This window comes from Corvus cornix, chromosome 11, assembly GCF_000738735.6.
Source record: "Corvus cornix cornix isolate S_Up_H32 chromosome 11, ASM73873v5, whole genome shotgun sequence".
NCBI classification, from domain to species: domain Eukaryota; kingdom Metazoa; phylum Chordata; class Aves; order Passeriformes; family Corvidae; genus Corvus; species Corvus cornix.
This window is the reverse complement of record NC_046341.1, coordinates 1516539-1543383: the sequence shown is the minus strand read 5'-3', so window position 1 is coordinate 1543383 and position 26845 is coordinate 1516539. Positions and strand designations below refer to the sequence as shown.

General features: G+C 65.6%; 2 protein-coding genes across 2 annotated transcripts; one reads left to right on the top strand and one right to left on the bottom strand.

Moving 5' to 3' along the window:
- The first annotated feature begins 62 nt into the window (after window positions 1-62).
- Window positions 63-3674, top strand: CTU2 (cytosolic thiouridylase subunit 2). Its single transcript, XM_039558389.1, has 15 exons — window positions 63-86; window positions 395-469; window positions 902-980; window positions 1057-1116; window positions 1202-1262; window positions 1550-1659; window positions 1748-2022; window positions 2098-2233; window positions 2312-2443; window positions 2541-2632; window positions 2710-2801; window positions 2883-2934; window positions 3033-3099; window positions 3174-3232; window positions 3310-3674. The coding sequence occupies exons 2-15, from the start codon at window positions 411-413 to the stop codon at window positions 3356-3358; spliced, it is 1323 nt and encodes a 440-aa protein (XP_039414323.1). The 5' UTR covers window positions 63-86; window positions 395-410; the 3' UTR covers window positions 3359-3674.
- PIEZO1 (piezo type mechanosensitive ion channel component 1) lies at window positions 3596-26845 on the bottom strand. The gene is given in 53 exon segments (XM_039558388.1): window positions 3596-4367; window positions 4454-4649; window positions 4902-4981; window positions 5066-5188; window positions 5266-5438; window positions 5542-5634; window positions 5722-5910; window positions 6011-6158; window positions 6235-6393; window positions 6514-6728; window positions 6818-6965; window positions 7048-7156; window positions 7284-7566; window positions 7767-7955; window positions 8032-8290; window positions 8370-8509; window positions 8590-8712; window positions 8784-8956; window positions 9049-9123; window positions 9388-9484; window positions 9567-9664; window positions 10075-10146; window positions 10340-10376; window positions 10378-10429; window positions 10546-10559; window positions 10561-10614; window positions 10616-10637; window positions 10713-10881; window positions 10970-11066; window positions 11156-11399; window positions 12081-12234; window positions 12770-12874; window positions 12974-13178; window positions 13259-13459; window positions 13540-13665; window positions 13766-13942; window positions 14015-14172; window positions 14649-14737; window positions 14812-14991; window positions 15182-15330; window positions 15404-15582; window positions 15693-15804; window positions 15874-16134; window positions 16211-16450; window positions 16525-16617; window positions 16831-16996; window positions 17144-17357; window positions 17987-18125; window positions 18925-19075; window positions 19163-19205; window positions 19507-19629; window positions 20603-20698; window positions 26738-26845. Coding segments are annotated over 53 exon segments (7506 nt in total). The 5' UTR covers window positions 26802-26845; the 3' UTR covers window positions 3596-4117.

Genomic DNA, 26845 nt, shown 5'->3' with positions numbered 1-26845 from the left:
GCCGCCATGTGCGATGCGGCGGGGGACGGTGGCGGGTGCGGGGCGGACACGGAACCGCCACGGCGCCGCCGCGCACCGGGAGACAGGTGGGAGTCCGGTCGGCCTCAGAATGGACACCCGGGGCCGCTCCCGGTACCCCCGGTATTCCCCCGGGCATCCCCCCCGTGCTGCCTCTGGTACATCCCCAATGCGCCCGCCAGCACCCCCCGGTACCGCCCCGGTCTCCCCCCGGTGCTGTTCCCGGTGTCCCTCCAGTATTTCCCCGTGTCACCTCCGATCCCGGTATCCCCCGATATCTCTCGCTGCTTCCCCCGGTAACATCGCGGGTATCCCCGGTGCTGCCCGGGGACAGGGACCGTCCCGGTGTTGCCGGTGACCGGCCGTGTCCCCGCAGCCACCCCCGAACGTGCATGAAGTGCGGGCAGGGCACGGCCGCCCTCGTCATCCGCGTCGGGGACCCCTTCTGCCGGTGAGGGACCGGGCAGGGACGGTGGGATGGGGACATTGGGGCTTGGGGACATCAGAAATTGGGGTCTTTGAGGCTCCAGAACATGGGGGCTTGGGAACTTTGGGTCTTGGGGACATCAGGGATCGGGGACGTTTGGTCTGGGGGTCGTTGATTGGGACATTGGGATGTTGAGGCTGGGGACATTGGGTCTGTGGGACTTCAAGGTTTGGGGACGTTGGGTGTCTGGGGCAGCAGGGCCGAGGAACGTCAAAGCTTGGGGACGCTGGGTGTCGAGGACATAGGGGAGGGGCGACAGTAATGTCTGGGGATCATTGGAGCTCTGGGACAGTGGTCTCGGGGACATCAAGAGGATTTTGGGGCCTGGGGATGTGGGGTCTGGGGGTGCTGGAACAGACTGCAGCTCAGGGGTCCACATGTCCCCGTGTCCCCCAGCGGCTGCTTCCGTGAGTACTTCGTGCACAAGTTCCGAGCCATGCTGGGCAAGAACCGCGTCATCTTCCCGGGAGAGAAGGTACCAGGAGGGGGCACCTGGACAGGGGACCCGGGCGTGGCACCAGGGCCGGTGACCGTCCTCGCTCTCCCCACAGGTGCTGCTGGCAGTGTCAGGGGGCCCTGCCTCCAGTGCCATGGTCCGGCAGGTGCAGGAGGTGAGATTCGGGGCTTGGGGGGATTCGGGGGGTGCATGGCTCAGCCACCCCTCTCACCCCACACCTTACCCCACTCCTCTGCCAGGGGCTCAGCCGGGAGGCAGCCAAGAGGCTCCGCTTCGTCCCCGGCCTCGTCTATGTTGAGGGTGAGGGAACCCCGCTGCTGCTCCGTGTCCAACTGCCCATTCCCAGTCCATTCCCTGCCCCACTGCCTGTTCCCTGTCCTGCTGCCAGTTCCCAGCTGCATTGCCTGTTCCCTGCCCCAGTCCCTGCCCCATTACCCGCTCCCAGCACAGTGTCCCCTGCACTGTGCCAGGGCCAGGGTGCTGCCACCCAGTCCAGTAAGGCCATGGCACCCCGTGCTGTCCCCCTGGCCCCAGGAATGGGGCTGGGAATGTGACAGTAGCCCTGGCACTGCCCCCCTGCCTTCCAGAGGGAGCCGTGCGCAGGCAGAGCCCAGAGCAGCGGGAGCAGACCCTGGCCCAGATGGAGACCCTGCTGCAGGCCACCGGCTTCCCCTACCACGTGATCCACCTGGAGGAGGTATTGGGGTGACATGAGGACAGGTGCTGAGGCAGGGGGACTCACCTGGACACCCCAACTTCCCCTTGTATTCATCTCTGCCCCGCAGGCACTGCAGCTGCCCCCGTCCATCTTACAGCCGGGGCTGGAGCGCTCCGGCCCGTCCGGCCCTTCCTACAAGGAGGCTGTGGACAGCTTCATCCAGCAGCAGCGGCAGGACGGCGACAGTGGCACTTCTTTGCCTGGCCACAGCACCCAGGACACGCCAGCAGGATCCCCGGCCACCCCCCGCCTGCCGGACGCTGCCCAGACCCAGGAGCTGCTCCGCGGCTTCGAGGCTGCGGGGACGGCGACGGCGCGGGAGGAGCTGCTGCAGATGCTGCGGTGAGGGACTGACCCTGCCTGGGGCCAGCGCCAGCTGGGTGTGGTGGCTCTGATCTGCTCTCACCTCGTCCCCAGGACCCACCTGATCGTGCAGACGGCCCGGGACAGGGGCTACGCCAAGGTGATGATGGGCGAGAGCCTCACGCGCGTGGCCATCAAGCTCCTCACCAACCTGTCCCTGGGGCGCGGCGCCTTCCTCGCCGTCGACACGGTGAGCTTAGGGGTGACACGATGTCGTGGGGGTGTGGCTTGGTGGTGGCACAGTCCCCTGGCAGCCCTGCACCCACAGGGCTTCACGGACCAGCGCCACGGCGACGTGATGGTGGTGAGACCCATGCGGGACTACACGGCCAAGGAGATCGCCTTCTACAACCGCTTCTTCAGCGTCCCCACCGTCAGCGTGCCACCTCTCTTCACCAAGGTAGGGGGGTCCCGTGGTGGGGAGCCCAAGCTCTGCGTCCCCATGGTGGGGACAGGACTGCCCAGCCCAGCTCTGCCCTCCCTGTTGGTTCCCACAGCGCCGGGAGAAGCCCAGCATCCATCAGCTGGTCGAGCGCTTCCTGCTGGGGCTGCAGGAGGAGTTCCCCTCCACCATCAGCACCGTGTACCGGTACGGGGGGGTCCCTGTGGGGGTACTGGGGCTGGGGGGGGATGGGGGTGCACCCACACTCCCCGTTGTGGCTGCAGGACGGGGGAGAAGCTGAGCCCAGAGCCGGCCAAGGCCAGCAGTGAGTCCCAGCGATGCCTCCTCTGCCTCTGCGGCCTGGACACTGATGGGGGTGAGTGGGGGGGGACAGTGAGGGGCTCGGGGGATTTGGGGAGCAGCCGTGCACCCCTCAGTGACCCCCTGGCTCTCGCAGAGGAGGAGTTGGCTCTGGAGCCCACGCTGATCTTGGAGAAACCAGGAGAAGGGTGAGCATGTGGGCAGGGGGGACTCCAGAATTCCACACCCACTCCCAGGCCACCACAGCGGCACCACTGAGCGTCCCTGTCCTTGTCCCTGTCCCCAGGACTGAGAGCAAAGCTGCCTACATCCCCCTGCTGTGCTACAGCTGCCGCCTCACCTTCAAGGAGCTGGTGAGGATTTGGGGTACAGGGGGGCGGTTCCGGGGGGACTGGGGGTCCCCAGGCTCACGGCCCCGCTCTTGCAGGGTCCCCTTGCCACACTGCCACCCTATGTGCGCGCCGAGGGCCAGCGCAGGATCCGCAGGTACCGGGGGTGGGGGTCCCCTCCCCACCTGCTCAGCCTCCCAGGCCGTGTCCATCCATAGTGTCCATCCCTTGCAGAGCTGAGATGGAGCAGAACCAGGAGAACCAAGAGTCCAGCAAAAGCTGAAGGGGTTGGGGACAGCGGGGGACACACCCCCATCCTGCTGTGGCACTGCTGGGGCAGGTGCCACCCCTCAGGGGTACCCCAGAGGTTGGTGAGGACTCGGGACACCCAGGCAGCTGCTTTTATACCCCATTTCTGTCACAGGCAAGGGCGGGGACAGCCCCCACCCCCCTTTATTGGGGGCTGGGGTGCAGGTCCCTGGTCCCCCCCGCTCCCTGCCTCAGCTGCCTGCCAGCCCAGGAGGGCTCAAGTTTGTTTTATTCGGTATCTGTATAAATAAACCATTTGAATTAATTAAAAAAAAAAAACCAAACCCAAAGTCACAAGTGTCTGAAGTCCAACTGGGGCTGCCAAGCCCCCCCAAACGTGGGGGGCCACAACCCAGGACCCCCATCCTGGAGCTGGGGGTGGGAGCTATTGCTTTTGAGTTCAACCTGGTTCTGGAGCAGGGCTGGGGCCAGCAGGGAGGGGGCACGGGCTGGCTCCTGACCCCCCCATCCCACCTGGCAGCCAGAGGTGCCCAGTGGGTGGGGGGGGCCACCTCCTGTCCCCCTCCCCGGGAAGGCACAACGTGGTCTGTGCAGGTCGGACGGCTTCAAAGCAACAGAAGAGAAACATCCAGAAAAACATCCTCCCTCCAAGGGAGCGCCCAGAACCCCACACCCCACTGCCTCCCGGGCCGGGATGCGGCCCCAGCCGGGCGGGGGCTGCTTAAGGCATTGGCGGTGATGTCCCTGTCGGGGGGGGCTGGAACCCCTTCCCCTATTCCTTCTCCCGTGTCCACTTGATCATGGTCTCGGGCGAGCGGTAGAGGAAGATGAGCTTGGCGTAGAGCTCCTCCTCCAGCTCCAGCTCGCCCGTCTCCCGCACCAGGAAGATGTCGTGGCACAGCTTCAGGATGCGATCCACGCAGGGCAGCTCCTCGAACATGATGGAGTGCGAGATCTCGCTGAAGAAGCCCCGCACGAACTTGCCAATCACCAGCACGATGGACACGTAGAGCCCCATGATCCTGCAAGGGAGGGGCACATCCTGCATTCCTGGATCCCACTCTCAATTCCCTCCGGCTCCGCCCCCACCCTGGCACCCTCCACGCACCCGTAGCCAGCCAGGAAGCCCAGGCTGGGGGGGCTGACTTTGTCGTTGAAGATGATCAGGGGGAGGATGTTGCCGTCGCGGGGTGGGGCGTCCTTCAGCCTCAGCACCCACCACTCCACGAAGTTGTCATCCTGGCCAGAGCCCCTGCGCTCCCGTTTCAGCTGCACCTCCACGTCCAGGTAGCTGTCCTTGTCATCTGGAGAGGGTGACAGCATCAGGGCACAGCACAGTGGCTGCTGTGCTCTCAAGGATGATTTTTTTTGGGGGGAGTGACACAGCGGGACTCACGTCCTCACTGTCTGCAGGGGGGTGGCACCATCAGGCTACTGGTGTGCTCCCAGCACTGATTTTTTAGGGAGAAGCACACAGGGACTCATGTCATCCCTGTCTTCAGAGAAGTGGCACCCAGTGCTGATTTTCTGGGGTGGGGGCACACGTTGGGACCTACTTGGCAGCAGCTGCTTGACAGGTTCGGCTTCGAGGCCGCTGGGCGCCCGGATGTATTTGGGGAAGAGTTTGGGCAATTCCCTGCAAGAAAGGGGGGTGAGGGGGGGGTTACACCATCCCACTGAGCACAGGGGTCCAGCCCCCCCCCCCCCAGGGGACACTCACACGGGGTCGTCCCTGGTGCCACCCAGCAGCTGGGCCAGCTCCAGGCGCTGGGGCGCGCCGGGCTCCAGGTCTCTGGTGAGTTTGCCGTAGGCATTCTCCACCGTGCCCCCCTTGCTCAGGTCCCTGCGGGCAGGAGAGGCTCAGTGTGGGCAGGGGGGGCGCAGGCAGGGCTGGCCCCTCCCTGGCCGTGCCAGAGGTACCTCTGGAAGGTCCAGGTGAAGTGCAGGGTGATGTCAGAGGAGCTGTTCTGCAGCTCCTGCTGCATCTGCTCGCGGCTGGGGGGGCTGATGCTCCACAGAGAGCCCGAGCTGCCCTCGACGCGGGCGGTCACGATGTCCTCCTCGCCGTAGAGGGTGATGAACTGCATGGCCAGCTGCCACCAGGGGGGACAGGGCTCAGCCCCCACCCTGGGGGCTCTGCCCAGCCCCCGCCCAGGGCAGCCAGCAGGGATTTTTTGGGTGGGGGGGGGGATTTACCGGCTCCCTCTCAAACTCTTTGGTGAGGTCTTCGTAGTCCTGGGAGGTGAAGGGCTGGATGGATTGTTGCTGGGAGCTCGTAGTGAACAGGGGCTGGGGGACAGGGACAGGGGGACATCAGCTGGGCAGGCCACGCTGGTGCCCCAGCTGGGCACCCCAACACCCACCCCACATCCTCACCTCGTACCCCCCCAGCTTGAGGGTGACAGTGACATCGATGGGGTGGTTGACAATGCCCACCACGGAGCGCACCAGGGACATGAAGAGCAGCGGGAACCAGATGATGCCCACGAGGAAGAGGATGATAAGGCCGCCCATGCCATACTTCACCACTTTCTTCTTCTTCTGCCCCTTGGGCTGGGGGTATTTCTGGGGTGGGGGGAGACAGCACACGGTGTAGGGTGGGCTCAGGGGGACCCCAAGAAACAAGGGGCTTAGTGGGGGACCCTTCCTGGCACAGGGGCTGTACCTTCTCCGTCTCCCGGCTGCACTTGATGATGAAGATGTTGGCGTAGATGTCCTCCACACACATCCAGTTGGAGAGGGACAGTGTGGTGTCCGTCCACACCCAGTCCATGACGGCCCGCAGCTCCACCAGGAAGGGCACGAGGCGGAACCTGGGGGGACATGGGGACAGGGCACTGGTACGGCACCCTCGGGGTGCCCAGGGGTCCCTGCGACCCTGTGCCGTACCCCTGGAAGAGGAAGAGGTTGAGGTGGTTGTATTTCTTGGTGAGGAAGTTGCCCAGGATGCGGGTGGGGTAGCCACAGCGGATCTGGTAGGCCGACAGTCCAAAGTAGATGCACTTCACGAAGTACCACAGCTGGGCCACCGAGTTGAGGCTGAACAACCTGAGGGAAGGACGTGTCACCCCCTCAGCCACCAGCCTGGGCCACCACGTGGACTTGGGGACACCAAGGTGCCACGCAAGGACCACGCAGTGCCACGGCGGGGAATTCTTTGGGATGTACCTTTGGGTGACGGCCGGCAGGATGAAGAACATCCAGATATGGATGCCGAAGACCAGGATGACCTGGAAGATGAGCTTGCCCAGCACAGTCTTGCGGAGGTAGAGCGCGCGGTCGATGATCATGGTGGTGAACTGGAAGAGCACCATGAGCAGGAAAGCCTGCGGCACTTGGTTTTCCGACAGCGAGGAGGTGATGTCAGCGGCCGCCGTGTATCTCTGGGGTGCAGCAGAGGTCAGCACGTGGCCTAGCCTCACCCCTGTGGCGGGGGCAGGACAGCCAGGGCCCTGTGGGACTCCCTGCTCACCCCAAAGGCCCAGAAGCCGAAGATGATGATGATGAAGTCGACCACGTCGGCCATGAACATGTAGGCGTAGACATCGGTGGCCGCATGGTTCTGCGTGTTCAGGATGTCCTGGAAGAACTTGCGCACTGGCCGGTACATGTTCCGTGCCCTGCGGGGACAGGGGACACAGGGACAGGTGACTGGGACTGCACCCCACAGCCCCCACCCCAACCAGCACCGCCACGACTCACATGGTGAGGAAGAAGCCCTTGACCCGCAAGCCAAACGCCTTCAGCTTCCTCTGAGCGTGGCTCTCTTCTGCTGCTTCCTCCACCTCTTCTTTCTTCTCCTTCTCAACCCCTTGAAGTGAGGCACAGCGTGGGTGACAGCCCGGGCCCTGCAGGGCCACACCCTGCCTGACCCCAGCACGCTGGGGGTGCCAGCCTTGCTCCTCACCAGGGTGTGAGGGCTGGTAAGTGGTGCTCACCTTCCCCTGGAACCACCTCTGGTGTTTTTCTTCCCTGACTTCTCCTGAAGCGGAGCCGTGTGGTCTCGGTCCCCTCTCTCTGCTCCACGGACTTGCCCTCCGGCTCTGGCTCCAGCTCCGGCTCCGTGGCTGCTCCCAGTGCTTCCCGCTGGGCTGGAGCCTCTGGCCATTCCTCAACCAGCACCAACGGCGGGGACACGGCTGCCTCCTCCTTCTCCTCCCCTTCACTGCTGTCCGCCCGCTTCTCCTCCGTCGTCTTCTCATGGTCCCACAGCCCATAGGACTGCAGAGGGACACGGTCACGGGTCCTGCTGCCCCCCAGCCCCACACACCTCACTCCCCATCCCACAGCATCAACTCCCTCCCAACCAGCACTGGTGGGAAACCACAGCAGAGCCACCCAGCGCTCACTGGGCTCTCCCTAGAGCCCCCCTGGAGCAGCTGCAGCTCCCCCCAAACGCCCACCCACAGCCCAGGGCTCACCAGCAGCAGGGAGCGATGGAAGAAGAGGGCCAGGAGCTGCAGGAGGTCGTACTTGTTGTAGCGGCCAGTCTTCTCCAAGCCCAGGATGCGTGGTGGGAAGAAGGGCTTGCCCTCGTTGCGCAGCAGGGTGATGTAGCCATTCCAGGGGAAGAACCCAAACTGGAAGAGGTACTTCACCACCACCATCACCTGTGGGGACGCTGGGTCAGCGGGTGGCAGTGGGGGCTGGGTGGCATCGTCCCTTCACCGGCCACCCCCTGCCCACCTCGGTGAAGACGATGGCGGTCATCCAGAAGCGCTTGGTGGGCCGGGGAATGGAAAGCATGGCCCAGAGGAAGACGAGGATGGGCAGGAAGAGGGAGAGGATGGAGGCAGTGACCATGTGGTTGAGGATGATGATGAAGTAGCAGAGCAGCTCGGAGTGGGCGGTCACACAGCGGTACCCGGCCAGCAGCAGCTTCAGGAACCGGTTGTGGGATTGGTAGAACCGCTCCGACTCCTCCAGCTCGGAGACGTACATCCTCCTGCGGGATGCAGGGCTGGGGTGAGCCCCCTGCCACTCCCCATCCCCGTCCCGCTGTCCCCACGCCCCGCTGTCCCCACCTGCTCATGAGGAGCTCACTGGCAGTCCGCCTGCGCTGCTGGGGCACGGCCAGGAACCCCTGGGCATCAGCCACGTCCTCCTGGGAGCCCAGGTTTGTCACCAGCTCCTGGCTGTCGGCAGGGCGGCTCTTGGGCTCCCGCTGGGGATGACACAGGGACAGGGGTGAGCCCCGTGCCCGCCCGCCCCGCCTGTGGCACTGCCAACAGGGTATCTATGCACCTGCCTGGAAGCGCCGCTTTGGGAATCTGCAGCCAAGGCGCCGGGCAGGCTCGGCTCCTGCGGGAACTCCTCTGGTGGCAGCACGTAGAGCTCATCTGGGAACTCGTGGTTTATCTCCTCTCCCTGCAGCAGGCAGGGTGTCAGTGCCTCTGTGGGGTGCCACCCCCCGTGCCCCAGTGCCCCCCCAGGCTCACCCTGGCCAGCCGCTGCGCCAGGACGCATCTCTCGAGGAGCAGGATGCGGGACATGTCCGTGTGCTCCCGGGTGCAGGCGTCCAGCCACTGGGTCAGCCCGTCCACCAGGGCCTGGCACAGCAGCCACAGGAACCTCAGCGTGTTCAGCGCCCGCTGCAAGACGTTGCTCCGCTCTGCCAGGGCAAAAAGAGGGGTGGGGGGTCACTCGGTGCCCACTCAGACCCCCCCAGTATCTCCCCGAGCTGCAGTCCTGCTGCCCACCTACCAGAACTTTCTGTGTTCTCTTCCTCCTGGCCTTCAGCCCCCTCGGGAGCCTCCACCTCTCTCCCTGCACCATCCCCTGCAAGGGTCAGACCACAGGGAAGGGCGAACATCATTCCTGGGGCTCTCCCATGCACCACCCCATCTCCTGTCCCCCCACATCCACCTTAAAAACCAGCGTGGGCACCAAAGAAGCTGCACAGCTCATGCCCAACCCCATTGTAGCCACCAGAGAGCCCCCACACACACTGGGAGCGCCCTGCCAGGGCACACAGTGGGCACCAGGCAGGGCTGTGTCCCCTCCTGACCCCCCCCCAGCCCTATTTTGGGGTGTCACACCCACCTGCAGCACTCTCGGGGCTGGGTGGCTCTGGCTGCTCGGGCTGCTCCTGCTGCCGCAGCACCGTCCTGGCGTTGGTCACCCAGGCCTGGTAGGCGAGCTGGAGGGGGACAGCGGCCATCAGCACCCTGGGGACACTGCCAGCCCCCACAGCTGCTCTGCAGTCCCCCAGCCCTGCTCACCTGGAAGGCGCTCAGCCTCTCCGGCCGTGGCTCCTCCTGCACCTCCTCCTCCTCCTCGCTGTCCGACTCGAAGAGGAAGTATTCCCCGGAATGCAGCACTGCCGGGGTGGGGGCACAGGGCGTCACGGCACAGCCAGGGCCATGGCAGGGGTGTCACACCCCAGGCTGGCCCCGCTGCCATCTCCCAGGGCTCTGCCTGGCACCGAGGACACCCACGGGGACATCAAAACCAACGACTCAACTGCCACGTCCCCACAGCGGGGTCCCTCCGGCGCCAGCGTTCCAAGGCAACCGACGTCGGTGACCCCAACCCCAGCCTGGCACCCCCAGTCCCAACACCCCCGTTAGTGCTAGGGAGCAGAGGAGCCGTGGTTAGTGCCCTGCGGCCGAGCCTGGGGACAGGGGACATGCAGGGTGTCACCTACGGCTCCCATGGGTGTTAGCGGTCCTGGCGGGGGGACCTCTCCGAGGGGCTGTGCCCCATTACGGCCCCGTGCCAGGGCTGTACCTGCGGCGTGGTCTAACCATGGCCGCCACCACCGCTCCCTCAGCCGGGACGGGTCCGCAGGGCCGCCGGGAGCTGTGGGACAGCAGACAGGGCTGAGGACGGCCACACCCGGGGCACCCAGCCCGGCTGGGGGGACTCGGGGCGGGGAGGGTCACCTCACTGCTCCACGGGGGCTCCACCAGGATGGGCGTCGGCGATGGGCCACAGGCACACCCGTGTGCCGGAGAGGGGGTGGGGACACGGGAGGGACCCCCTCGGCTCTCACCTGCTCTGGCCCCGTCCTGCCCCGGGCCGGCGCTGCGGGGGCAGCCGCTCCTGGTGGTACTTCTGCTGCTTGGTGCGGATCCGCTCCATCCTGCGGGCAGAGGATTGCTGCGGAGCCCGCTCCCCTAGAGCCCCAGGGGCACCCCATACATGGGAGTGCCCCAAGATGCACGGAGAAGGTCCCAGTGCCCCCCAAAACCCACTCACTGCCGCTTCAGCTGGTTCCAGCGACTTCCTCTCGGCTCGCCGGTGCGAGCGCAGGCTCTTCATGATGCTGGGCCTTGAACAGAGCCACACCCCTGGGGACGGGGACAGTGGAGGGTCAGGGGGGCCCCCCGGCACCCATGGGGACCCCTCCAGGACCCCAATCGCACCTGGAAGGCTGCAGGGCAGAGGCTTGGAGGTCCCACATGACGTGCAAGTAGTAGGAGCTGAGGAAGATGCGGCGCTGGAGCAGGAGGAAGAAGAAGCAGATGCTGTCCCAGATGATGCCGGCCTCCTCCACGGGTAGCGTGCAGTCGTGGTCCTTGGCCATCGCCTTGGCTGGCAGGCAGAGGTGCAGGCGGGTCAGGCAGCAGCCCAAACCTGCACCCCCCAAGGCCCCCAGATCACCCCCAGACCAGCAACTCACAGTTGTAGTAGCCCTTGACGGTGCAGACGAGGCTGAAGAGCTGGATCACCCAGCAGAAGTTGTTCTGCATCTGCTGCACGAAGACGCAGGACAGGAGCTGCGGGCAGAGAGGGCACACACGGCTCTGTCACCAGCCCAGGGGATGCCCAGGGCGACCTGAGCAGAAGCACGTGGATCACAACGCACCGACAGCATGTTTTTGGAGATGATGACGGTGATGTTATAAAGGATGAGGCAGTCCCAGAGCACGAGGCGGGCGCGGGCCGGCTTGCGCAGCGTGGCGGTGCCCGAGAGCAGCAGGTAGAAGCAGGCCAGCAGGTAGCCCAGGCCAAAGAGGCTGATGCGGTTGGCGCCGGTGATGAAAACCACCACGAGGACGAACCAGAAGAGGTGGCGGAACACCACCACCTTCGCCATGTCCAGGTAGGACCTGCGGATGGGCTGCTCAGAGCAGGGGCCTGGTGCCCTCCCAGCACAGTCCCAGTCCCCCCACCAGCCCTATTGTGGGGGACAAAGGGCTGCGTCCGGTCTGTGGGGTCCCAACGCCTCTGAGGGTCCAGCACCATCACCAGGGGTGTCCTGGACCACCTCATCTCCTTCCAGAAGAGCCTGGGAGTGTTCCTGCTCCAGCCATTGGGGGGTTCCTGTCCAATGGGATCCCTGGCCCAAAGGAGTCCCAATCCCATCGTAGAGGATCCCAGCCCAGCAAGTCCCACTGCCTGAAGGTCCCATCTTATCCATACCCCAAGGGGTCCCATCCCAGGATTTGCCATCTAAGGATGGGATCTCATCTTGTCCCCACCCCACAGGGTCCCATCCCAGGATTTGCCATCTAAGGATGGGATCTCATCTTGTCCCCACCCCACAGGGTCCCATCCCTGGGGGGGAACCATCTTATCCATGCCCCAAAGTTTGGGATCCTGAGGTTGGAATTCCAAGGGCGGGATTCCATCTCATCCATACTCCAAGGAATCTCATCCCAGCTGGGTCCCATCCTGTCCATACCCCCAGGGATCCCATCCCAGGTGACCGCCCCATTCACTGCCCACAGGGGATGCCATTCCTGTGGCCCCAGCCCACAGGTCAGGGGTGCTGTGCCGGGGGCACCCACTTGCAGTAGATGAAGTTGGGGGTGGGGTTGTGGTGGTCCCGCTCCCGGTCGAGCCGGTCGGAGTTGTCCCCGGCCTCCTGCAGCCACGGCTCGGAGCGCTCGGCCTCAAACACGCGCCACTGCTGGGCGGCGCAGAGCAGCAGCACGAAGTCGTCTGTGGGAACACGGCTCAGCCCCGGCCACGGGGCTCCCCTCGATGCCGGTACCCCCCAAACCCTTCCCCAAGGATGCCAGGATGGGGAGCTCATTCATTCCCTCCAGGCAGATGTGGCGCTTTCAGCCCCACCTCCTCCTCTTTAACCAAGCCCCTCCTTGGATGCAGATGTCTCCAGGCCCCTTCTTTTTCCAAAAGAAGGTGGGAAACAATCAAGCTCCCCCAAAAAGAGGTGGGGTTTGCCATGACTCCTCCTCCAACTGGGTGTGTGTGATTTAGGCTCCACCTCCAATGGGGTGGGGCTCCTAAAGCTCCTCCACCCCTCCTGCCTGTTCTTCCCCCTGCTGGAGGCAGGATGGGACCCCACTGATGGGGACAGGGGCTGGAGTAGGGTGACAGGGCACCCCTCGGACAGGGGGCAACTGGGGGCTGGGGCACTCTTGGAGCAGGGGGATCCCAGGAACTGAAGTAGGGGGGAACTGGAGTGGGGCTGGAGTAGGGGCACAGGGCACCACGTGGGCAGGGGGCTACTCACTGATGAGGTTGGTGGATTTGGGAGCCTCAAAGAAGTCGGGCAGGTAGAGCCACTTGACGAGCGCCGAGTTGAGGGGAATGGTGTGGCTCCAGCGCCACGGATAGTCTGGAGGGCAGGGGGGCACAATCAGTACCACCCCCCTGCTCCAGCCCCTTCCCAGGGCAGGCCAATGGTGCCCCCCAGGAAGGCCCCCGTGCCCCTTACCCAGGCAGAGGGCGGGCGGCATCCCCACGCACAGCAGGTACTGGTAGAGGAGGATGATGACGAGGAAGAGGCAGAATTTGGGCCAGAGGCGGGCGATGGCCGCGCGCCGCCGCCGCGTCAGCATCACCACGAGCCAGCAGCCGTGCAGGATCACCACGAAGTTCATGCGCTGCCCGATCACGTTCACCATCATCAGGAAGCAGATCTGGGGGTGCAGGGGGGTGCAGGGCTCAGCACCGGGGTGCTGCAAGCGCTGGGACCCCCCCGCAGCGTCCGTGCTCCCACCTCCAAGCCAAACTTGTAGTAGAAGTAGTTGATGAAGTATTTGGCGCAGCTGACGAGGCCGAGGTCGAGGTGCTCGCGGGAGATGTCCTCGAAGATGGTCTCGGTGACGGGGGCCACCAGCTGGTGCTGCTTGCGGTGGTACTGCTGGCGCCGGTACACCACGGCCTCGAACACCAGCAGCAGCAGCACCTGCAGGTGGTTCTGGGGAAACAGGGGGTGCTCAGGACCAAGCCAAGCCAAGAATCCCCTCAGGTGGTCCTCACAATGTCCCCGTGCCCCACCTGGATGTACCCCAGGTTGGGGAAGCCCTTCCGGATGCCGAACCAGTTGGCAGGGTCCACGGGGCCGCGGTACAGCGTGGAGTTGCCCAGCTCCTCTGGGGTCAGGTTGGTGTCGTTGGGTAGGGGCTGCAGAGGGGAGCACCAGCGGATGGGTCAGTGCCCCTCGGTCCCCCAGAGCCCCTCTCCAGCCAGGGAGCCCCCCCAGAACCGGCCCTGCCGGGCACACCTGGGTGCAGTTGCTGGAGTACTGGCGGGGGTCCACGATCTCGAGCTGGTAGAGCATCTTGCAGACGATGATGATGCAGGTCCAGACAGTGGAGAGGCACGAGGCCATGCGGCGGAAGCGGCAGTAGGGCATGGCCAAGGCCCACAGCAGCACCAGCAAGAAGTTCATCAGCGACACCTGGACACAGGCCCTGTCAGCACCTCGGGGGGGCCCGGCTGAGCCCCTCAACCCCGCAGCTCCCCAGGGTACCTCCTCCAGGGCCACCCAGACGGTGTAGACAGCCACCATCTTGAGGATGTGCAGCTCCAGCAGGCGCCTCACGAAGACCTCCCCGCGCGTCACTGTGTCCGAGAAGGTCCGGCCCAGCACGATCAGGCGCTCCAGCACCAGCCCCCATTTGTTGGAGTCTGTGGGACACGGACCCTCATGGACACCCCCGCAGCCTCCCTGGCTCTGAGGACACCCCAACCCATTCCCACAACCTCCCGCACCTGGAGAACAACCCAATCCATCCCTGTAACCTCCAACCTCTTCCTGGCTCAGAGGGCATCGCGGTCCATCCCTGTATTCTTCCAGACTTCAAGGAGACCCCAATAAATCCTTGCACCACCCTGGCTAACAGGACACCCCAATCCACCCCCATGCCCTCCCAGCCCCTTCCTGGCTCAGAGGACATCCCAATCCATCCTCATACCCTCCCAGACTTGAAGGACATCCCAATTCATACCCTGCAAGTCTCTTCCAGGCTTGGAGGGTGCCCGAATCCATCTCCATGCCCTCCCACACTTGGATATCAACCCAAATCCATCCCCCTACCCCTGCTAGGTCCCTCCTGGCTTGGAGGACACTCCATCCCAGCCCGACCCCCATCCCAGCCCTGTACCCAGGGACTCAGTGTCGGAGTCTCCGGCCTGGGCACTCTCGGCAGCGGCCGCATCCCGCAGCAGGCGGCTCCCGTGCAGCTCCTCGGACCTGTGGGAAGGAGGGCTCAGAGCGGGGATGGGGGGCTCGGAGTGCAGGGGGGCTCACCCAGCACTGGGTGCTACCTGGGGATGCGGCAGGGGGCCCCAGAGGGGGCACGGACGTGCTCCAGGTCGGTGATGAGCATGAAGGGCTGGTGGAAGTAGTGGAGCTGGAGGATGCAGGCCAGGAGGAAGAAACCCGGGATGAGGATGCTGGAGAAGAGCTTGGAGACGCTGAACTGCTCCAGGCCCAGGTCGCTCAGCCTGGATGGGGACACGAGGGTCAGCACGGGGCCTCATCCATCCCACCCCAAACGGGCACCGAGCCCCCATGCCAGGGCTCAACCCCAACCTGCTCCGTGCCTCAGTTTCCCCACGTGCAACCCATCCCTTGGCCGTGCCCTGGTGCCACCACAGGGCTGGTGCCACCCCACGGTGGGTCGGGGACACTCACTGGTTATCAGTGAGGCCCGTCAGGTTCCTCCAGTACATGGGGAAGTCCTCGAACTGGTAGGTGTAGTTGGCGATGAGCACCAGCATGGTGTAGGCCACCACCAGCCACCAGAAGCCCTTGAGCACCTTGCGCCACAGGCTGTAGTACACCTGCAGGGACAGGGACATCAGCAGGGCCACCCTGGGGATGGCACAGGTCCCCAGGGGTCCCCAGCCCCCCTACCTGGAACAGGATGAGGCAGAGGAGGAAGAGGAGCATGTAGACGATCTTGTAGACGACGAGGCGGCCGGTGAAGGTCACCACGATGAACATCCCGGCACAGACGCAGATCCAGAACTTGGCAAAGAAATTCCTCACCACCTGCCCCAGGTTCTTCAGCACATCCCGCATCTGGCTGGTGTCTGTGGGGCACAGAGGGGCTGCAGGAGCCGGGCAGGGGGCACCAGGATCCCCCCCCCCAGCTGTGGGGTGCTCAGCCTGGCACAGCGTGGGTGACACCAGGAGCCCTCACCTGTATCCGTGACAGACACCTCCAGGAGCGGCGTGGCCGGGGCCCTCCTCGTTAGCACCTTCTCCTTAACGAACTGCCGCAGCAGCATCCAGAAGGTGAGGGTGAGCAGGAGCTGTGGGGACAGGCGGTGAGCGGGGCCAGCCAGGGCTGGGACACAGGGCTGGGACAGCACCACACTCACCTTCGCCCCCAGGGCCAGGCAGGGGTACCTGGGATGCACCAGCCCCAGCGGCCGCAGCCTCATGAAGCTGATGCGGGTGGGCAGCTCGGGGGACAGGTCCATGGCCCAGACGTACTGCAGGCTGCACAGGGTGATGGCGTAGAGCACCAGGAAGGGCGAGCAGAGCATGGCAAAGTGCCGGCGGCTCCGCACCATCCAGATCAGGCACGACCACAGCAGCAGCACGAAGGTCAGCCAGCTGTGGTAGGTGATGCTCCACACCTGTGGGCAGCGAGGATGAGGGCTCGGCCCAGGAGGAGCCCCCTCCCCGTGTCCGTGTCCCCTCCCAGCTCTTTACCATCATGGCGATGAGGGCGGACACGTAGCTCTGCTTCATGAGGACGTGGCCCAGCGTGCGCAGGGGCAGCCACTCCACCCGACGGCTCCTGCCTGGCATGGGGAGGGGGCGTGTGAGGCACCCCGGGCTGCGGGCAGCGTTTGGGGAGGGGCTGGGGTCAGGCTTACGTGCGCTCAGGACGTGCACGGTGCAGTTCTCAGTGCTGCCGCTCGGCTTCTCAGTGTTGGGGGACAGCATGGGCTGGGGGCAGAGAGGGCTCAGAGCCCACCCTGGCAACCCCATCCCACTCCCTGCACAGCCCCCCCCAAACCTACCTTGGTGTCCTCAACCACGCGGTCAGTGTCCTTGGGCCAACTCTCCAGCTCCACCAGGACCCTTGAGCATGGCTGTGCCGGTGCCACGGCTCTCTGCGAGGGGCAGGAGCCAGCTCAGGGCACCCACTGCCACCATCAGGGAGCAGGATCGTGCCCCAGGCCCCTGCCAAGGCACCCCACACTGCGGGCACCCCGCTGCCCCCCACGTCCCCTGTGCCAGGGCCGGGGCAGTCGCGGCCACGCGCGCCAGGCACCATGGTCACCGTTGTCACCATCAGTGTCCAGCTCAGCCCTGCAGCCCCTCACCTTGGCACCCAGCCAGTGCAGCTTCACCAGGGTGGCCACGGTGTAGTAGAGCAGGAGCAGGATGCCGGGGTTGGCGTAGACAGGCCAGGGGTAGCTGGTGTTGAGTTCCAGGGTGTTGGGCTGGGAGCAGTTGTGGTACAGGATGATGTCCTTGAAGCCGAACACGCTGTGGGGACAGAGGAGGTGACGTTAACGCCCCAGCCAGGACCACGAGCCGACACTGGAGGGATGCTCTGGCCGCCCTCCCTGGGGTGGGATGGGGCAGCTCAACATCACGGGGACCCTGGGCACAGCTCCCTCCCCACGGACCCACCGTGCCCAGATGGTGGGGGGTGGGAAGACCCCCTGGACGAAGGGGGTCTGGTAGGCATAGAGGCACAGGAGGTGGGCGGCGCTGTAGATGCTGACGAGGATGCAGAGGACGTTGAAGGCCTGGCAGCTGGCGGGGAGGTGACAGGCCCACCACGTGCACAGCCCCACGAAGAGCAGGAAGTAGACGCTGGAGGAGGCGGAGGGCAGGGTGATCCCTGGGGAGCAGCGCCCCGCAGGCGGTCAGTGCACGGCCCGGCAGCCCCTGGACTGAGCAGCATCCCACTGGACTGAGAGCACCCCGCTGGACCCAGCATCCCTCCTCAGAGCAAGCGTCCCTTCCCCTTGGACCACGTTTTCCACCGTGGACCAAGCATCTCCTGCCTCTTGGACTCTAAATCCATCCTCCTCAGACCTAGCATCGCTCCCGCTTGGAATGAGCATCCTCCCTCCTTGGACTGAGCATCCCCTCCCTCCCCAGAGCAAGCATCTCTTCCTCCATGGATCAAGCATCTGTCCCTCGGAGCGAGCAGCTCTCCCCCTGGATTGAGATTTCTCCCTTGGATTGCATTCTCCCCCCTAACACCAAGCATCCCCTCTCCCTAGACTGTTTTCCCCTCTAGACCAAGCATCCCTCCCTCCATACACCGAGCTTTTTTTCCCCTTGGATGTTCCATCCTCCCCCCATGGACCAAGCATCCCTCTCCTCAGACTGAGCACTACAACCCCCATGGATTGAGAGTCCCCACTTCGGACCAAGCTCTCCCCCCGGACCAAGTATCCCCCCAGCAGCACGCCCTCCAAGCCCCCCCCAGTTCACCCCGTGCCCCCCACACCCCGTGCCCACCTGCCAAGGCCAGCAGCAGGATGGCCAGGCCCTTCCCAGCCTCCCAGAGCAGCCAGTGAGCCTTGTTCCAGAGCCGGCTGCTCAGCGGCGTGTCCCTGCTGGCCGCGCGCCGGTGCCGCCCCACATCCTTCTCTTCCCTCTGTCAGGGAAAACCAGGCTGGTGTGAGCTCCATGACCCGATCCCGGACAGCTCCTGGCCGTGCCTCAGTTTCCCCACTCTGGGGAGGGCAGGGGTGGCCGGCCAGGTGGGCACAGTGCCCGGCACCTGGCCGTGTTTATCTCATCAGCTGCCTGGAAAGCGCCTCCAAAGGGCGGCTGTTTTTCTTGGCACCGGGATGCGGGTTCCCAGCACGGAGCTTTTTTCCAGGCTGCCTCCCCGGGCTCACGGCAAAGGCATCCGCGCCAGCCGCTGCTCCGGTTACAGCCCGGCACGGCCGCAGCCAGGCGCGGCAGCCTGGGCAGTGGGGAGCCCCGAAGCGGGGCTGGGGGTGCCACTGGGGCTGTGTCTGCCTGGTGACCCCCCTGCCACGAGCACGGCGTCCTCGTGACCTGCTGGCACTGCCAGGCGGGGCTGGCATGGCACAGCACGGCACAGCACCCAGCCCTGCAGCAGCGAGCTCGAGCTGGGGGCCGGCACCCCATAACTGCCCACCCCACTGTCCCGGCTGTTTGCCAGGGTCCCTGCGGCAATGCTGGAGCAAACATGGGCACTCCTCCATGGCTGTGTCACCCCAGGCCATGGGGCAATGACCGAGCCCTCCATCCTAGCCAAAACTGCCCCAAACTGGGTCCCCAACTACTGGGGATGACCCCATGCCAAGCCCCCACGTCCCAGGCTGTGCCCAGGGAAGGGACAGGGACCAGCCACAGACAGGCTGGCGCGGACGCAGTGGGATGGGGATGGTGGGATGTCCCTCGGCACCGGGGGTGGCTCTCACCTGCTCAGAGGACTCCAGGCTCTCCGGGTTCCGTCTGTAGGTGGCAGGGCCGAGGCGGCGGCACAGGCACAAGGACACGGACGAGACCAGCAGGATGCCAACGTCGGGCGCCACGAGCCGCACCGAGTTGGGAATGTCACTCAAGTCCAGCCTGGGGGGAGAGCGGGGCAGGGGAGGGCTCAGGGGTGACCTCCCAGCCACTGCCAGCCCCCAGCCCCACACACCGGGGTGCCCTTACCTGGTGACCCCAATGTGCCGAGCAAGGACCTCCCAGGAGCTGCCTGTGGAGAGAAGGGGGGCACTGAGCGGGGCAGACCCTGCGTGGGCAGGCTCTGAGCACCCCCCCACCACAGGGAGAACATTCCCACCCATGGGATTGCAGGATGGGCTCTGTGCCCAGTGCAGTGGGCACCCAGCAGACACCGTGGCATGGCATGTGGTGGGACCCTGCAGAGCCTCAGCACCATCCCAGTGCCAGCAGGATGGGTCCCACACGTCCCCAGCTTGAGGGTGCAGCCCCAGGGCAGCACAGGGAGCAGAGTTGTGGGTGGGTGAGGGTGGGCATGGGCACCCCCTACTCACAGCTGGGCCCCAGCAGCTGGTCCAGCACGGGCAGCGTGTGCAGGCATATCTGGAAAACCAAGTGCGCGAGGAGGAAGAGGATGCTGGTCCCCAGCAGGGCTTTGAGGATGCGGCTGGTGGGACCTGCGAGACACGGGCAACCTGTCACCCACCACCCAAGGACACCACAACCCCAGCAGGGACCCTGCACCCTCGGGAAGAGCTGGGAAGGGTGCACTGTGCCCAGAGATTCCAAGGCTCTGCCCCAGGGACAGGATCCCACCAGGGCTTTGCCCACCTCACTGTGCACCCAGCACGGCCCATGGGCACCCTCCCTCCCTGTGTCCCTGCAGCACCCAGCTGGCACTTCCCTGGCCCTGCAGGTCAGGGAGCACACCGGGATGCAGTCGGCATCCCCATCCCTGCTGGATTGTCCCATGGGAGGGGACAATCCAGGGGTCCTCCCCACCCCAAACCCCATCAGCCCTTCCACCAGCTGCAGCCGTGCCCCCATCCCACCCGGCTCTCCGGGCCCTGTGCCCGTTTTCCTGGCCAGGGGGTGGGGTGGGCAGCGAGCCCACCACAGCTGCGAGCCGGCCTGGGGCGGCCCCGGGCCAACAGCTTTCCCTCCACTTGTTTTTTCCTGTAAATCCACACAAAAGCTCTCGGCAGCGCGGGGATCCGGGGCCGTGCGAGCCCATGAAATATTCAGAGGGTAAAGCTTTCAGCTGTGGCCGTGCCAGGAGCTGGGGGCAGGGTCAGAGCCGGACACAGGGGGGGCTACGGGCACCCCGTGCCCACCTGCCCCGGTGTGGGTGACCCCCTGTGGCCACCGCGACGCCCCGGGCAGGGCGGAGGGGCTGCTCGTGGTGTGCCCGCACAGCCCAGCCCTGACCCCTGAGGCTGGTGGTTAATAAGGCTCCGAAGTGGCCATCCTGGAGCAGGAGGGCTATTAATAGCCCCGCTGGGCTATAATTAACAGAGAGAGGCTCCACACGGAGCCACGCTGCCCAGCCGGGGTGAAACCACAGCCAAGGTGCCCGTGGGAGGGGGGTGGCAGCCCCCTTGCTGCCCACCCCACCTGTCCCAGCCCTGCAGCCCCAGGTGAGCCCCTTACCTGCGGTGAAGTGTGGGCAGGGCCCCGGGAAGCAGGGCAGGAGCAGCAGGAAGAGCAGGTACACCAGGGAGAGCACGTTGTAGCGGAAAAGGCAGGCTGGGGACAGAGGGACGGGGTTAGTGACAGGGATGTGGCACCGGGAGGGCTCACAGCTGCATTCCCCCACCATGGGCATCCCCAAAAGAGAGGCAGCTCGAAATGCCAGGTGGGACTGGGGTCCTGGGGTGATGCCAGGTAGGACGAGGGAGTCAAGTGCCTCAGAAATGCCATCGGAAAGAGGGACACAGGCAGGAGCACCTCAGGCTGTGCCACTCCTGGTGACCCACATGGGTGACACGGAGAAGAGGGGACACACCCAAGGTCCCAGACACGTGGGGTGACAGGGGAAGAAGAGCCACGAGAAAAATCCGCCGCGTTTCCACATCATTCCCGCAAAACCACACTGAGGATTGCAGGGACCCCCACAGCCAGGCTGGGACCCCCACCCGTGACCTCCCCGGGGGTGGCACAGCACCTGTCCCCAGCCATGCTCCGGGCGTGCCACCAGCTCAGCACCTTCCCCCTCGCTTATTTTTAGACCTAAATTACAGCTTGTTTGGAGGCACAAAACCGTCGGAGGAGCGGGGCCGAGGCAGCAGCCTGCAGAGCTGCCACCACCGGGGACAGGGATGGGGACAAGGACAGCACGGCGGGGATGTGGCAGGGCAGCTGCCACCCCAGCTGGGGACGCCGCGTTCCTGTCACCGCGTTCACAGTGACAGACACCGGCACATGCACGGCAGGAGGAGCTGGGAGCACCCACAGGGCAGCCCCAAGGCCACGGGGATGGGCAGCAGCACCGAGACACCCCCGGAGCAGTGCCTGGCGGGACATGGGGAGCTGAGCTTTGTCACTGTGCCCTGCCCCAGGCAGTGCCAGGACATCCCCCCATCCCCTCTGCTGACACATCCCACCAGCATCGGGGGATCCCTCTGGAACAGCCCAGGAAGGGGGCAGCCACAGGGAACCGGTGCTGGGGACCCCGGCTCTGCACGGCCGGGGCAGGCAGCTGCTCCCCTCGGCACCCCACTCTGGAAGGGGGTGGGACAGGGGGGTCAGAGGGCAGCCCTGACCCCGTGGGGCTGGGGGGGCGAGGGGGGCCCAGCCGGGCGCCAGGGACATGCTCAGCACCGCAGCCCGGCACGGCCCTTCCTGTGTTTACGAGGTTTCAGTGGGACAACACATCCTGGAGAGAGGGACAGCGCGGCCGGGAGGACACGGCACAACCCCCGGGGACAGCGGGGCACCCTCACAGGGCACGGGGGCGGTGGAGGGAGCGCCCAGGAACGCCCCGGGACACGTCCCACAGCCCCACACCGGGGCTAAACCCAGCTCCAGCCCCACAGCGGGGTCCCCACGTGTCGCCAAGCCTGCGAAGCGCAGCCCGGCCCCGAGCAGGGGCGGGGGGCACAGGGAGCCCGCGGTGGGGGCAGCAGGACCGTCACCAGCAGCCACCTCCCCGCGGTGACCCCGGGCCGCGTCACCTCCCGCACGCCGCTGCTGCCGAGGGTTCCTGGCTGTTTGGGCAAACCATGATCTCATGGAGCAAATATTCCCCGTCCGTCCCCGCCAGCGCCGAGAGGAGCCTTCCCGGCATGGGGGCGAGACGCTGCTCCAGCTTCCGTGGGAGCCAGGCAGGCCCCCCTTGGCACCCACCCACCCACCCTGGGGTGAAGCAGCCCCACCGCGAGCCCTCAGCCCAGCCACGGCCACGGCCTGGGTGCCGGTGGCACCGAGGGCACGTGGTGGCACGGCTGGAGTTCCGATGAGAACGGGGATTGTGGGGAGACCCACAGGCATGGCTGGCACTGGGGGGGCACCCACATGCTGACCCCATTGCTTGGTGCCACCAGCACCCCCGGGACCCTCTGGTTGGCGGCTCACCCTGCACCCCTCAGGCATCACCAAGAAAGCTCCCAGAGGTGCTCGATGGCTTCAGCCAGGACAGAAAAGGAGGGAAAGAAGGTGGTGACAGCCTGGTTCGGGAGCACCCTCGGAGCCCGGCTGGGAACCCACCCGGCTGCAGCGGGGCGTGCCGTGCCAAGGCGTGTGGGTGCTCCGTCCTGCAGATGGAGGGAACCGGTTCCCTGCAGTGCTGACAGCGGGAAAGTGCAGGCACAGGGAGAAAAACCAGTTTGGCATGTGGGGAGAGCAAACCCGCCCTCCGAGCGGCCGGCTGGGTGTGCAGGTGGGTGGGTGCAGCGCCGTGGCACCCACGGCCCCCTCCCCACGCAAGCAGTACCCTTACCCACGACATCCCGGGGTGTCTCTCTCGGAGCACTCACCTTGTCCCCTAAGTCAGGTATCCTGGATTGGCACCCCAAATTCCTGCTTGCCCAGCCCTGTGACCCCGGGAGCAGCCAGAGCAGCTCCCACGCTGCCGGGAGGTCACCGCCACCGCAGCCGGCACCAGCGGCACGGGAAATATTAACGACGTTAACGAGCTGGGAGGAGGAAAATTGCAGCTCTGGGGAGCTGGGCGGGATGTGTGGGGTTCCTCCATGCCAGCCTTAATTGAATTTTGCCATGGGAAGGGATTGGGGTCACTGGGCACCACTGGTGAAGTGGAGGCAGCCAGGAGGAGTCGGCATCAGGATCTGTCCCGGTGCACTGGGCCGGGAAGAGCAGCTGCAGGACAGGGTTGGGGTCTGGCACAGCCCCCTCCCACAAACCAGGCACCATTCCACACCCAGCCAGCTGCCAGGATGGATCCATTCCCAACTGCGTGGGGAAAGGGGGCTCCCCAGACCCCCCGGAGCTGGAGGAGTCCCACACACCAGCCCTGCACCATCAGCGCATCCACACCGCTCCTGGCGCTGGTGCAGCCGCTGCTCTGCAGGGACTGCGGCCGCTCAGGATTAATTAGCAGAGCTCTTTAATTCCCTGCCCTGCTCACTCACAGGGCCGTTACCTGCTGCCAGAGCCAGGCAGCTCTGCCAAGCTGCCTCCCACTTCACCAGCCCCAGCTGCCAACCCCCAGGACCCTGATGGGGTCCCCAAGGTGTCACTTTGCTCCCAGGACTCTGCACCCACTGGCTGCAAACCGGAGGCAGGGTGATAAACACAGAGGCCCCATTCCAAAATCCCATCAGTGTGGCTCCCTATCCCAAAATCCCACCAGTCCCAAAGCAAAAAGTCCTTGGGCAAGCAGAGCTGGCCACCGGCACATTCCCAGCCCCAGCTCCTCTTTCCAGGAAAGAACAGCCCCACCGGTTCACCCACCATATCCTGTTTTTGTGGAAAGTTAATCCCGATCCCACCAGTTCCCTGCTCCTGGGAATGCCGCAGGAGATGCCCCAGGAGGGCACTGGGCTGGGTGCCAGCGGGTGCCACGGCTGCCAGCCTGGGAAATCCCAGCATCAAGCAGGAGCTCGTGCCATGGGGCAGGGAACGCAGCAGCCTGGGGGACAAGTGTCAGGGGACAGCCCTTTCCTTGGCACACACCAGGATGGCACAGCCCGTGCCACAGGGCTCCCAGAGCTGCAGGCTCAGCACTGGGACACATGAGGACGCACATTCCCAGATCCACCAATATTCCCAGTAGGGCCATGACCCGTGGCTGCCATATGGCAGCACCAAGCAATGCCCAAACCCTGCTGTCCTCACCCAAAGGGGACCCCCTGCACCCCTGCGGAGCCCCCACGGTGTCCCCCACCTCGGTGGCACTGTGGGGGCTCAGTCCTGGGGACACGGGCACCCAGGCCCTGCTTCTCCATGCCATCCCATCCCGTCCCCTCCCCCTGCTCCTGGGAGGAAGCAGCAGTTATTGCTCTTGGAGACAGCAGTGGCTTTGCTTTTTTTTTTTTTTTTTTTTTAATACAGTTTTTTTTTCCTCCTCTATTTTATTTCCCTTGGTTTTATAAAAAGCACCTGACCACAGGAGGCAGCTGCTGCAGCCCACACTGACACCCGGCTGAGCTCCAGCCCTGCAGCACCCGGGCCCCCCAGGGACCCCCCAGCACCCTGGCCGGGCAGGAGGGGCTGTGTCCCCACATCAGGGGGTTTGGGGGGCACCGCAGCCGCACGGAGGGGGTGCCACCCTCACCCATCGCTCCTGCCCGAGCACCACGGGCCAGCGTGGCCACGACTGGCACTGGGGGTGCCCGGTCGGTCCCCCCTTGCGTGGGATGTGCTGTGCCCCCCACAGCGGCTCCAGCACCCCAGAACCCCAGCAGGAAGGACGGAGCCGCAGTGGGGATACAGCCCCATGGCACGGCTGGGACCCACCCGTGGGGTCTGTGCTGTGCCAGCCGTGGGAAGCGGGGCCCGCCCCGAGCCACGCCGTGGGGCCCAGGGCCTGCAGCTCCACTCGCCCCGAGCTGGCCGGGAGCCGCGAGCAAACATCCTCCGGACGTTTGGGAAGAGCCAAATTGCCAGGGAAGGAAGGGCCGCAGGCGGGTCGTGCTCCGGGGCAATTCCTCCCACCCAGGTGCAGTGGGACGAGCCACAGCCCCCCGTGCCTCAGTTTCCCCCGGGTGCTCCTGCGAGACCCCTGGGCACTGCTGAGTCACCCCCGTGGCCAATCAGCTGGAGAAGGACGGAGTCCCCGCCCAAGTGGGGCCCCAAATTTCAACAAGCCACCTACTAGCTCACAAGGGAGGGGACAGCAAGGCCACCAGTGTCCCCAGCTGGGGGGGGGGGACCAGGGGTCCCCAGCATAGCCCGTGCCGGAACAGGGTGAAGAGCCAAGCGAGCCTGGGGCGATTTGGGGCCAAATCAGCGTTATTTGGAGCACGAGGGCCCCACGGGACGCTGCGCCCGGAGGCCACGTGTCGCCCCGGGCACCCATGGGATGCACCCGGCAGCTCCCGCGGCCCGGCCCGGCCGCTGCGCCCCTGTCCGGAGAGCGCAGCCCCGGCTCCCAGCCCCGCTCGTGGGCTGGGTTATAATTAACCTCCTCACATCCTGCGCGATGCTCTGAGTCACTGCCCCAGCAAACCAAAGGAAAAGCAGCTTTTTCAAGAGTCACTGACTTCCTCTGCCAGCGAGGCTTTGCCCGGTGCGCCAGCGGCACAGCCAGCACCCCGAAACCCAATCCTGCTCCCCAAAACACAGCCGGGAACGGGGCTGCTCGGCCGGACGCGCCTCCCTCGGCCGGGCGCATGTCCCCCTCTCTCCAGGTGACACTATCCCAAAAGTCACTCTAGGGTTACTCCGAAAGCCATGCCAGGGCTCCCAGCATGGGTGGTGCGAGCCCGGTGTTGGTGGCGAACAGCCCCAGCCCGTGCCCGGCACAAGGAGCCCCTTGAACAATCCTGTTTATAGAGAGGTTTTTCCTTTGCGTCTACGCAAACGCAGCGTCCCCGAAGAGGCTGCGGAGCAACCGGGCTTCAAAGAACAGATTCTTGTCCTGCGCGTCCCGGGACACGGGGATTTTCCAGGCTGGTGGCCAGCCGGTTGCCTTGGTGGGTGGCACATCTGCCATCAAAGGCCGACAGTGCTGGGAATGGGCTGGTGGCAGCATGGGGACCGCAGAGCCACAGGAGCTGGGGTGGGCACTCTGCTTGCCGGGATCCACCCGGACACGGGGACAGAAGGAGGTGCCAGCCGCCCCTGGGCATCGCCCACCCCGGCCCCCTCCTCACCCCCCACCTTGCAACCACAGCGGAGCGAGCGTGGTGACACGGCTGTGACCAAACTGGGTCACCTGCACCCCAAACAGCCCCCGGGTGTCGGGGGACAGGGGGGAACACGCGCACACCCTCCCGCCCCGGAGGAAGTCGCAGCGCTACCCGCGAGTGGGCTCGGTCACGGGTGGAGAGGGGAGAACTCAGCGTGATCCCCGCGGGGGGACCGTCCCGGCACCGACCTTCCCCGGAGCCACCCGGCGGCTCCTCCCGGCGCGGGGATCCCAGCCCCGCTTCCCGGCTGCAGGGCTCCGCTCGCCCCGGGCTTCACGGCACTTCCCGCGCCCCTCGCTCCACGTGCTGGGGGGAGCCCCGCAGCCACCGGCGAGCGGCAGCAGCCACCGGGGCAACCCCAGGGGGGGAGGGTCCCCGAGCCACCCTCTCCACAGGCGGGGGACCCACCCGGGTCACCTTTGGGGGATCTCCGCGCCGGCCGCCCCCGCGTGGGGACCCCGCGCCCCGCACTCACCGGCGAGCAGGGCGAGCGGCAGCAGTAGCCAGTAGAGCCCCGCGCAGAGCCCCCGCCGGTTCATCGCGGCGGGGAACGGGGGGGGCCCGGCCCGAGCCGCTCCGAGCC

Coding starts and splice junctions, on each gene's coding strand:
- CTU2 (XM_039558389.1), top strand. CDS start 411: ATGAAGTGCGGGCAGGGCACGGCCGCCCTCGTCATCCGCGTCGGGGAC. Junction 2,234..2,311: donor CCTTCCTCGCCGTCGACACG/GTGAGCTTAGGG, acceptor CTGCACCCACAG/GGCTTCACGGACCAGCGCCA. Junction 2,935..3,032: donor TTGGAGAAACCAGGAGAAGG/GTGAGCATGTGG, acceptor CCCTGTCCCCAG/GACTGAGAGCAAAGCTGCCT.